Here is a 12,266-nt window from a genome sequence, read left to right on the forward strand (position 1 = left end):
CTCTTCTTGCACTTATGCAACCCAAAATTCTCGACCCCATTAATGAGCTTTGAGGGGGTATTTATAGTTTTTTTGGTGGGGTGATTCCCAGAATTATAGTACATGTATTTCTGTAACTAACAATAAAGTTGGGTGTTCTCAATGAACATACCATGGGTAATGCATGGTCAAATCCCTAGGTGCTGTAGGGATTTTATGTGGAATGTCCTTATTGCCTTTGACTGACGTGACTCTTCACAGTATAGCCGTCAATAGACCTAAGTGATCATAGCCTTGTAGGTGCAGATCGGGGGTTGTGTCGTCAGACTTTATTGCGTGTGGCAGTTCCAACATGTTTCCTCCCATGCGACATTAAATGCGAGATGACTGCTCAGGGGAGGCCTGACACCTCGCGGAGATGCTTTGATGCCGCTTAGGCCTCCGGGAGCATAGGGGACTTCGTATGCCTTCTCCGGGAAGCAGATCCCGGATGATGCCAGCCTTTATAAAGACTTAGCAATTAATTCAAATGTTAAGATCTTTTGGTCCACGTGTCCCTGTGTGGTTGGTCCACGTACATTGAGCAAAATCAGGGGCAACATTTACCCCCCAAGCCTTGTTTAATTGAAAAATGAACAAGGCTTGTTCAGATACCTCCGGTTGGCTCCTCGGTTTCCCGGCACATGCTTCAGGCGCGTGAAGGCGTATTTAATGATCATCATTACTGCAGCGATTCACTTTTTGCAGGCGTTGATTCGTTTCATGCCTATTAATTGATACGGCGCATTAATGGGTGTCAGACGGATACTCAAACGTTTCCACCGCCTTAATTACAAATCAATCTAGCCGTTGGATCTTGGGAATTCGAATCGTGCGCCTCCCCAGCCATTCGATTGGTAGGTGATTGCGCCTGTTCCACATGCATCTTGGCCTATAAAAGCCACCATCCTTCCTTCATTTGGTTACTTTCATGCTTTCACCAAATTTCTTCGAATTTTCCAGAGAGAAAGAAAACCAGAAAACCAGAAAACCTTCAAACACTATAGGTTTCTTATTAACCTTCATTCGTTACTGTCAGTCAACATTTCTTCGTCGATCAACAACAACTCCCAATTCTAACACTTTATGTAAGTTTTTCGCATCCCTCACTTTATTGCTTGTGTTAATGGCATGCTTTACTGTTCATCTGCTTTTCTGGGTTTAATGTTCGAAGTTTCTGGGAATCTTTCGCCTTGAGTTTTTGCGTAACACGTTTAGATTTCTCTTTTCTGGTGTCTGGGTCACTATTATTTTGCACATTATATTTTTCCAAAGGTCCATCTATTCCTTACGTGATGACCTTCAAGGGTATAGAGAAGACTTTGTCTTTCTCGATTTTTACCCTTTCTCTTTCTTTTCCTTTCTTTGCTTATGTGTGATGTCACTATCTGTAAGATTCTTGCACTCGACTTTTGTTATGAAATGGTTTCTAAGCCCGAAACATAGTGTAATACTCACATAAAATATAGTATTTATCTTCATGCTCTAATTAACACAAAAATCAAAGTTTTAAACTACCCAATCATCATACTTATTCTACAAATGCTATTTTCCATATTTCAAGAGCTTGAAACACAAGGACCACATGCTAACAAACTTAAAATAATGCTCAAAAGAAAGAGCTAAATACTTCAATTCATATTTCATGCTTTAAAACATCAGTCTAAATTCAATTTACCAAAAATATCATCATAAAAGCTCAAATTCAAGAACACCATATATGAGCTCAAATTCTTAAAATTCAATTTAGAAATTCAGATGTTAGATAACAAATGCAATCATTAATTTGCTTTTATAATCTCCAATTAACAAAACCCAACTAAAGATTTGGTAGAAAATGGAAAAATTGCAAAAGAGAGAAAGAGAAGAGAAAAGGGACGGTGGAAGCTTTTATTTTTGGGATGAAAGCTGTAACATCCTACTTACTTAGGAACATTACAGTGATCTTTTAATTACTGTGCATGCCTTTGCTAATCAAAGAATTTCTCAAAAAATGTGATAAATTAAAACTTTTGAACTTAAACTTTAACAAATACGTAACTTTACATAATAGCAGAGATCCCGTCAAAAAGTTTAAAGCAGCGTACAATATATGTTTTACAAAAGTGTGGCCCCGCGACTAAAAAATGTAAGCCCATGTTGTCTCAAAACTGAACACTCCAAATCTAACCATTCTGATATGTACAATCACCCTCAAGCTTTGGACTCACTAGTGCTCAGCCTTTGCTTTTCCTTTACCTATACATGTAAACATATATGCGAGTCAGTGGACTCGGTAAGAAAAACATATAACATATTATCGATTGTATCTAGGCACCCATACACCTATTTATAAGGCTTAATAGATGATCAAAAATATTCTTAACAGAAGTACGATCTCTGTACCACATGTACTAAGTACTCGTCCCATACTAGTGTTGGTAGGGCTGAATCGCACCTCGAGTATAACTAAGTGTTGTACTACATGCACTCCGTACTCGTTTCGTACTAGTGTTGGTAACACTGTGTCATGCCCCTAAACATCATATAATATACCAATATACTCCGTACTGCAACTGTACTAGTATTGGTAGTATACAAATCACATAATACAACATGCATATAACATACATACACATACACATATACATATACATACATATCTTATACAAATTTTACCTTGTTTCCTAATTCAAGTGAGCTAGTCAACCTGAATAGAAATTTCACTTGCTGAACGGAGGTCCTATGTCACAATCACGTAAAATGGGTAAACAACTTGTTAAAACATTTTTGGAGATTTAAACTCAAAACTAGAAGTTTTTCTATCGATAAAAAGTGTGACAATACCCTAAATATTGAGAAAATACAAAAAATAAGACTTCATGAAAAACTGCCTAAAAAACGGCAAACTGTTTTTCTGGGTCTCTACCAGCAAAAATGGTAGACCATTTCTAAGAAAATAGTCTGCCATTTTCTGCTGCAATTTTTCAAAACATCTCATTTCAAGTTCAAAACTATCCCAGATCTCAAACTAAGCTCAAAAATACCTAATAGAGGTCTAATAAACATAATTCAAGCAGCAGATTCAATTATAACTCAAAAATATATATAAAAAAAATTATAATTTTGATATGCTTGATATCAAAATTTGTGAGAAATTGAGAAAGTGTGAACATTAATCTACCATGATATAATTTTCAAAGCTTAAGTGTACTTGAGGAGAAAAGTGACCATGTAATAATGGACACTAATTTTGGCTAGCAATATTCCATTGGAATTGAAAATCGTGTGGTTATAATAAATTGTTTAATCTTCGTACAAGATTAAAGTATGAATTTCGAGAGATGGGATCTAAACTCCCTTAGAGTTTTATTCATTGACGGTAACCTATCTTAACACTAGTAAAAATCTAGTCTTAAGTTCAATAGGTAATAACAAGTCAATAGAATGAAAAGAGTAGTATTCAAGTTGTCCCATCTATGAACGAGTCCTAGTGATGAAATTTGGAGGGTTGAAACCGAAAGATTTTTTAATGGAAAGAGAGTTGTGAGATACTAAATTCTACCTATATATATGGACTAGAAGTGGTGTCACCTCTTATGAGAATTAGGAGTTATTCTCTAGAGAGTTCATGAAGTAGATGTTGCACATGGCCATTAACGGTGCACAAGCGAGCTCGTACCTACGTTCGGTACTCATCATATATCACTGACGTTCGTACTTATGCCCAGTACGTCGCTAGGAAAATCGATCACCTAATCATGTGAACCCATATATCACATGCATAATATCATCACATTATCGATACTCAACCAATCAATCTTTTCATTATATAACAATATTAATTGTATTACCATACAACGTACTACGTAGTACAATATACTTTTCTTACCTTTAATCTAGGTTCATACATGTCGGCCAACCCAAGTGAAGAACTATCCCCGATGATCTCGGCCTTATGTCACAACAACGGTAAACCAATAAGTGTTTATCTTGAAATACTGCTTAATATTCACATAAGACAATCTAGGATTTTTTTACCAAATACTGCGATATAAATACACTAAAATAAAACTTATATTTAGCTCTAAAACATGTACCATATTTTAGAGCTCGTCGCAAGCTTCGAATCCGTATATAGAACGTCCAAAACGGACACCATAAGTGAAAACTTATGACAAAAATAACATTTTTGATCTCTTAGGAATTTCTAAAAATGGTAAAACTCGAAAATTCTAATTTTCGCACTCACCGAAACACTACCAAAACTTATCCAAATCACTCCAAACTTTACTGGGCGCATATATACCATAAATATTACCATCCTTACATAACATAAATTAAAATCGAGCCCTTAAATGAAAAACACCATTAACGTTCGGACTAAGTTTTAAAAAGTTCTAAACTCGATTTCTAACTCAAAATCACCTCAAATTCAACAAGTAAACATCGATATTAGTCTCATAGCTACCAAAGATCTCCATAACTATTCTAATTCACGAAACCCCTATATAAAACTAATCATTTTTAGCTTAAAACGTAATTCAACCATACCTTAAGCTTTCTCTCTTTAAGGGTTTGCTATCCCGCTATTACCAGAGCTTAGATCGCTAAGTTTCAGGTTGAAAATCAAAGAAAATAGATAAAAATGAGAGAACATTTTGTTGAGAGAGAAGGAAGGATGTTTCGTTCGTTCGTTCGTTCACTATTCTTTATTTATATGTTTACTGATATAACTAATAATACATATATATATTCAAAATATTAAACTTACATTTATATATATAATAATATAATATTAATAATATTTTATTATTAATAGTTATCTTATCATTTTTTAGCCACTAAGAAATCTATATTTTTAGGGTATTTGGCAAACTTCAAGTACTCCAAAATACCTCGATATTTCTAAAATCAACTTATCCCAATAATCCTATCAATGTTTTATGTCATATTATTCTCTTGAACATAATGAGTCTTTTTTTTATTATTATTTGAGCGTTTATATAATACAACCATGCATAATTTGACCTGGGACTCGAACCCAAGACTTCCAACACACACGGACCCTCTATGGCCACTTGAGCTAGCCTCAAGTGATTTTGAACATAAAGAGTCTTGACTATTTGTCGTTTCTGAAAAGGAACTTCTTTCTATAACATAAGGAGTGTTGACTATAGAAAGAAGTCATTTTTTCAGAAATGACAAATAGAGTTTATTTTAAATTAATTATTAGGTGAAAAAAATAGAATAATTTGGAGTATGACAGAAGTTAGTAAGTAAGAGCATCTTCAATGGAGGTGTAAATAGGTGGTGAAAAGTTAAAATATAACTCATTTAACAAAAAGTGTGCTTTTATGGTGTGCCAAAAAGTGATGTAAATTTGGCACATAACAAATTTTGTGTCAAATTTGGCACAATATCTGTTATGATGTAAAATTTACACCACAATAAATACACTACTTTCTCATTTATATTTATATCATTTTTATTATTTTATTAGTATATTTAACTATCACATTAAATTATGAAACATTTATATTATTTTTTTATTATCTTACATATTAAAATAATAATAAAATTGATTATAAAGTTAGTAAATTTTATTTTCTTTTAATAAAATATTAATTTGATATTAAGTTTTACATTAAAATTTATAATTGTACATTGAAGCATGAAGCTAAAATTAAGTGTAAATTTACCAAAAAAATTACTTTTTATGCTAAATATAACATAATTTTTAAATCTCCCATTAAAAATTGTCTAACAAGTTTAGAAAAATAAAATTTTGAGTAGTAGTACCGTGATTTTTAAAAATTAGATAAAATACACGTGGAATTTTTTCGATAAAAAGCCGAGGATATCCCTTTAATTGTTTATACATAGAATATAGGATAAAGGATATTTTGGGAAGAGAGAAAATAGTAAAATACAGATGAAAATTTGAAGTGATTTGATTGGTGGTTAAGTCCGTTACATGTAGATTTAGAAAAGAGAGGAACAAAAAGAGTTGCGACACGGTTGGAAGTTGGAAGTGGAAGAGAAGAAGCAGTGAAGACCACTTCAACTTCAACCAATCAATCTCTTTTCTTATAAAATATTAATAATTAATTACTGACAAAACATTGCTTCCTCTGCAGACAACGGTAGTAGACAGTAGTAGTAGTGGTCATTCCAAAAGTAATTAATAATTAATTAATTTATATAAAAACACCCGCCTTTTCTTTATTCCTATTTTCCTTTTATTTAAAATATTTTATTTTCTGTATCTATGCAATTTATTTATGGTGTGCTTTTTAGTTTTTAATTTTATTTTCCTTACAAATAATTAATAATCCCTATTCTCGGAAAACCCAAAAATTATATCCTTTCCTTCCCTTTATTTATCTACCTTTCTTCTCATTTTCAATTAGGGTTTGGGTTTTGAGCTTTTCCATTCCTTATCTTCCTTCATTCCCTACCCCCACAAATCTTAATATTTCCCGATCTACTCGCACAAGCCGTTGTCTTCAGTAGATTTTCAAAAATACAAAAGTAGCCGTTGGATCTTCCCCTTCGAGAACCGTTGGATTTGTTTTTTTTTTATTGTTACTAATTTGGCTTTCCCTCTAAGTTTGACTTGAAATGTCAACGGTCGAAGTGGAGAAGAAGGTTGAGAAAGAGGCAGAGAAGGGTGGAGAGCTTTTATTCTGCGGCGGTACGTCATGGGACACGGTTGGTCGGAAAAAGGGACCTGTTGAAGGCAATTTGGTCTCTCCTACTCGACTTCGACCTCTCCTCAATGTCAACATCCGTTTTGTTGCCTCTGGTTGTGGTATGTTTTGGGTTGGTGTTGTTTAAGTTTGATGATATAATTTTTTGAAATAAAGTTCATTTTTTTTTTATTTGGGTACTTATGAGACAATACGAAGTGATTTTGCTTGGTTTTGATGATATTGTTTTGTCCTGTATAATGTTAATGTAGCATCTTGTCATTGTGTGGCGTTGGATGTTGAAGGGCGTTGCTATACTTGGGGACGCAATGAGGCATGACTAGAGTCTTTGGGTGTTCATGTTTGTCGATTTTTCTTATGATTTCTTTTCGATGTTATTATTGAACTCCGGGAACTGGTTTTTTGCAGAAAGGGCAACTGGGCCATGGTGATAAGATCCAGCGTGATAGACCAACTGTGGTGTCTGAACTATCAAAGTGAGTATACACATTTAACTCTCTGGTGTATCAAAGATGTTTTCTTTTTTGTTTTGTATCATTGGCTTATTCTGTTTAATGCATTATAGGTACAAAATCGTTCAAGCTTCAGCAGGGAGGAGTCACACAGTTGTAGTTACTGACGATGGACAGTCCCTAGCCTTTGGCTGGAACAAGCATGGGCAGCTGGGAACAGGTTCTGTTAGAAATGGTAAGTTGAAGTTTAACTTTGTGAACATTTTACAGAGGAGCAATAAGTTCTGATGGCAGATACTTTTACTTTAGTTTGCTTATCTTTAGTTTCCATAGTTTCTAATGTTGTAAGTGTACTTTCTGCATAGTTTTGTTACAGACACTGTCATGTATATATATATGTAACATTTCTCTGTTCTTCTTTGTATACTGTAGAATTTGAATCATCTCCAGTTCGTTGTCAAGTGTCTGATGTGAAAAGTACTGCATGTGGGGCTGATTTCACCGTTTGGTTATCTTCGGTTGAAGGAGCTTCTATACTGTACGGTTTTTGTAGGAGATTATTTTTGCCATTTTTTTTCCAGGGCAAATGAACTCCAATGTTTTTCGTTTTGAACATTTGGTTACAGAATTATATCTGATTTGTTTGTTTTCTCTTATTAGGACTGCGGGCCTTCCACAGTATGGGCAACTTGGGCATGGGACTGACAATGAGGTATTCTTAAAGACACCATACAAATGTGTTAACTTTTGTTTTGTAATGGGAAATTTGAATTTATATGCATACATTTGGTGCATATTAAATTTTTTGAAGTTTGAACACGAACTTACCAAAATTAAAAAAAATGAACACACTTTATATTAATACCCATAATATCTTTCTCCATTCTCTTCTCTTCTAACTTCACCATCTATACTCTATATTTTCATTCATACCGATGGTAGTCTGATGGTATCTATTTTTTTTTTGTTATTTTTTTTATGCTTTTGTACATAAAAAAATAGTAGTATCAGGCCACCATTGAACCACCATCAAACTATATTCTATATTTATAGATGTTAAGCTTTATTCATTAAGCTCGTTAGGAAGGCATTGAGCCACCATCGGACTGCCATCGAACCTTTGTCTTTAATCTTTACTCATTGGACCACCATCTGGCCACACAAAAAAACCAATTTTCTGCCCATAACTCAGATCCGATCGTTTTTCGATCCCAAATTAATATCAACTCACAGATAACAGACATTAATCATACAATTTATTTTTAAATCAATAAACCTATAAATAAAATCATACATTTCAACCCTAAATCACACAGAATACAATAAAATGAAATGGAAAACTTATATTCATGGCGTGGTGGTCGTGGTTCGGAGATCATGGGTCTTGGGTTTGTAGTCGTCAGTGGGCTGGGGGTCTTCGTATGCGTGAGAAGAAGAGAGCGAGAGAGACAGAGAGAATAGAGGAAGAGAGAGAGGAGATGTGAGTTATGAGAATGATATTGTTGGGTTTAATGAAAAAGTGTCCTATCTAATTAATTTGATATATTTAGGTTTAGTGTATCAACTTTGCCCAAATGTTTGAATATTAATTCAAATTTCCCTTTTCTAATTTCGTTTCTAGAGTTTTGTAGACATTCTTGCACTTTATTGTTTGAATATTAATTCAAATGTTTAATGCACACCTTTATACTGGAGTCACTAGTTATAGTCCCTCACATGTTATTGTTTATTTTTTGCAGTACAATACTAAAGATAGCTCAGTGAAGCTTGCTTATGAAGCCCAACCTCGCCCTAAACCAATAGCTTCGCTTTCTGGTGAAACCATCATTAAGGTTGCATGTGGAACAAACCATACAGGTATTTACATTTTCTTTTTCTCTCTCCCCACATGTTAATTTTGTTTTCAATCTTAACTATACTGAGTTTTATACTTGTTTACATTCTTTTGGGGAGCTAGTCGCTGTGGATGCAAATGGTCACGTTTACACGTAAGTTCTTATTTATTTTATGTATTTGTATTTTGTGATGGGGATTGGATATAATTTGCTCTACCCTCTCTCTCAGATTATTTACATTTCTCAACTTATCACTCAATGACATTTTTTCTGGTTGAATGTTTAGGTGGGGATATGGTGGTTACGGAAGGTTAGTTCTTTTTTTTTGCTCTTATTATGTCTTTGCTAAATTTTACCATTCTTGATGCAAAGTTGAGACTATTTTTTTTAACAATTTTATTTATTACAGATTTTTAGATTTGACGTGAATGTTTAAACAGATTACATCCTGTGTTGGAGCATCTTCTTTCTCTTCTCACTGTGTATATAATTTATTGAATGCCACTTTTAGACTTGGACATCGAGAACAGAAGGATGAGTGGGCGCCTCGCCGTGTAGACACGTTCCAGAGGCAAAATGTTTTACCTCCTGATGCAATTATATCTGCCGGTTCCGTTAATTGTGCATGCACTGCTGGTAATTAGTTTTTGTTACTACATTTGAATTATGAAGGGATGGATACATCATGATGTGACATCTTTTGATGTAGACTTTAGAAGAAAAAGATAGAATATTTGAATAACGGAATTAAGTGATGAGAGACTAGGAGAAGACAGAGAAGAGAATATTCGAACATTTTTTGTTTTCTTTGATATCATCAATAAAAATCTGAAATGCTTTGACATAATAAAGCTTATTTGTAAGAACCCTGACATTAACTAAAAATCTAAAATCTCCAGAATATCATGATCATACTACTTTTGAGGCTTGTATAAATTGATTAGGGTGAATAGATCTGATTGGTTACTTTTTGTTTTTCTTCAGCTGGAGGCCAATTATATATGTGGGGAAAATTAAAGACTACAGGCGATGATTGGATGTATCCTAAACCACTCATGGATCTAAGGTTCTGTTTATGTACCTCCTTTATATTTATTTAAGAACTTCCTTTGTGTTGTCATCTTTTCATTTTATTTTAGAGCTTAGTCCCTTTTTCATTATTGTTGGATGGTGTGGAACATATGGTAGTGCTATTCTACTTTTGTGCTTTTCTTTTTTGAAACCTTATATAATTGTGTAGTTTGAAGGATGTCAACTCCAGTTGATGGCTTAAATAATATTCCTTCTTTTTTCCGCAGTGGCTGGAATTTACGTTGCATGGATTCTGGTAATATGCACCACTTTGTTGGAGCTGATCATTCCTGCATAAGTTGGGGTCATGCTCAGAACGGAGAGCTGGGATATGGTCCCATGGGTCAGAAGTATGTAATTTATCATTGGTGACCGTTTCTTTCTGACAGGTTTCTCATCCGTCTATTTATTAATGCCTGCTTATATGTTTCCGTTGCATTAGATCTTCTGCAGTGCCAAAAAAGGTGGACATTCTTGAGGGTATGCATGTTATCAGGTATATATTATTTGCCTTGCATTCATGTTGCTTTCATGTATACCTATACCGATAACGAGTGCTATATCTGGAGCTTATTAATAAATTGTTGTATGCGTCTGTTTCTGTGTAGTGTTGCATGTGGTTTGAGTCACTCAATGGTTGTAGTTGATAGAACAAATGTTGCCGACCAACTATCGCAGGTAACTTCTCGGAATAACTACAAATATAGCACGGTTCTACTAATTAAGTTCTCGTTCTTGTCTTGGGTACTTCTCGTTTTAGTTTTTAAAGCCATGTTGCATGTTCTTTCTAGTCACAAATTAGCTTAATTTCAGTTTTCAATTCTTGATCATCTCTTATTTTGGTCTTTCTGGGGAGTAATTTTCCCCCCTCCTGGTCATGTTCCACCATAATTTTTGTATGTAACGATGTCTCACATTTCCAAGTTTCGTGTTCTTTCGCAGCTTGATATATATGATGGCAAGGCTTTTGGTGAAGGTACGTTGCATTTAGTGGTTGCTGACAAGCAGAACCCGAGGGCACTTTGATTATTAGATAATATTTTCATAATCATTTCTAATTTTTCAATAAATTTTCAATTAAAATTTGATAGGAACTCAATTAAAATTTAACCTGGCTAATTATCTCTCATAGCAGGGATTGAAGAACCTCCAACCCAAACTATAGCTGCAAAGCCAGCTGCAAAAAAGAAGAGTGCAGGCAAGGCATCTGAGAGCGCCAAGAAGAGGAAGAATGCAAAAGAATCATCTGACGAAGATGAGGAAGACGACGACGATGGTAGTGATGATGATGAAGACAGTGATAACAGTGATGGCTTAGTCAATGGCTATAGTCATAAAGGAAAACGGGGTGGGAAGGTTTCTGGGGGAGGTCGAGGTGCTCAAAAAGCACCAGCGACTGCAGGAGAAAAGCGAGGCCGAGGCCGTCCTCCTTCAGCAGACAAAAGCTCTAAAGCAGCACCTGCAGCTCAGGGGAAAACTGGAACTGGCAAAAGAGGAAGGCCACGCAGATCATAATAAGTTATAAGTTTTTCTAACAGGCCATTTTTAAAATTTTGCACTCTCAGTGTAGAGATTATTGATCAACCGCTATTGTATTAGAACTTAAAACCGTACGTTTAATTTTTTTTAAATTTTCTGATATTTTTCAATTTATTTCCTCGAGATTGTTTCCTTAGATACTTTTTGATTTGATCTTATTTAACTTAGAGCACTGAAAAACCAAAATACGTTTAAACAAAAACCGAAATAAGATGAGTTGAATTAAGTACCAGATATTATTTTAATTTATTCATTGATAAACATTTATTAGTTGGCCTCTTTAAAATTAAAATTTAAGAAAATATTTATTAGTTGTCTAATAAATGTTGTTAACTAACTAACTGTTTTGACAGTTGGTTAGTTACAGTTCTGTTATTTTCCTTTGCTTTGTTTTGTTATTATTCTGTTGTAATTGTTTTGGTTCTGTTGTAATGCTTGGTGTATATAAACACCTTTACTTCATTAATAAAAGTTGAGCTTCTTTTCATTTTCTCTCTGCAAGAACAAACTCTGTTCTTCTCTTTTCTTCCTCTGCTTAAATCCTTCATGGTATCAGAGCCCTTGACTTGCGTCAATGGCTTCCCCCGATGACAACTCGTCTCAGGCGGTCGGCTCCGATCCTGGTGTGGTGCCAGCTCAGAACTCCTCGACGGCATCAC

General features: G+C 34.4%; 1 protein-coding gene across 2 annotated transcripts; it reads left to right on the forward strand.

The window, feature by feature from the left end:
• Positions 1-6,021: 6,021 nt before the first annotated feature.
• LOC115701634 (uncharacterized) lies at positions 6,022-11,839 on the forward strand. 2 transcript variants are annotated; one of them, XM_030629414.2, is made up of 16 exons: positions 6,022-6,811; positions 6,962-7,023; positions 7,119-7,186; positions 7,276-7,397; positions 7,595-7,700; positions 7,823-7,874; positions 8,902-9,019; positions 9,120-9,150; positions 9,284-9,307; positions 9,509-9,633; positions 9,982-10,063; positions 10,296-10,418; positions 10,511-10,564; positions 10,677-10,746; positions 11,011-11,044; positions 11,201-11,839. In XM_030629414.2, exons 1-16 carry the CDS (start codon positions 6,622-6,624, stop codon positions 11,581-11,583), a joined length of 1,644 nt encoding a protein of 547 aa, XP_030485274.1. In that variant the 5' UTR covers positions 6,022-6,621; the 3' UTR covers positions 11,584-11,839. The 2 variants fall into 2 exon arrangements, with proteins under 2 accessions (XP_030485274.1, XP_030485275.1); XM_030629415.2 differs by having other exon boundaries at positions 11,204-11,839.
• The last annotated feature ends 427 nt before the right edge of the window (positions 11,840-12,266 follow it).

Source organism: Cannabis sativa, chromosome X (genome assembly GCF_029168945.1).
Source record: "Cannabis sativa cultivar Pink pepper isolate KNU-18-1 chromosome X, ASM2916894v1, whole genome shotgun sequence".
Classification (NCBI taxonomy): Eukaryota; Viridiplantae; Streptophyta; class Magnoliopsida; order Rosales; family Cannabaceae; genus Cannabis; species Cannabis sativa.

Bases quoted from the DNA above. Each gene is read 5' to 3' on its own strand.
- LOC115701634 (XM_030629414.2), top strand. From the start codon at position 6,622: ATGTCAACGGTCGAAGTGGAGAAGAAGGTTGAGAAAGAGGCAGAGAAG. The intron at 7,024-7,118 runs GCATGACTAGAG...GGTTTTTTGCAG, and splicing joins ATACTTGGGGACGCAATGAG to AAAGGGCAACTGGGCCATGG. The intron at 10,565-10,676 runs GTATATATTATT...GTTTCTGTGTAG, and splicing joins GAGGGTATGCATGTTATCAG to TGTTGCATGTGGTTTGAGTC.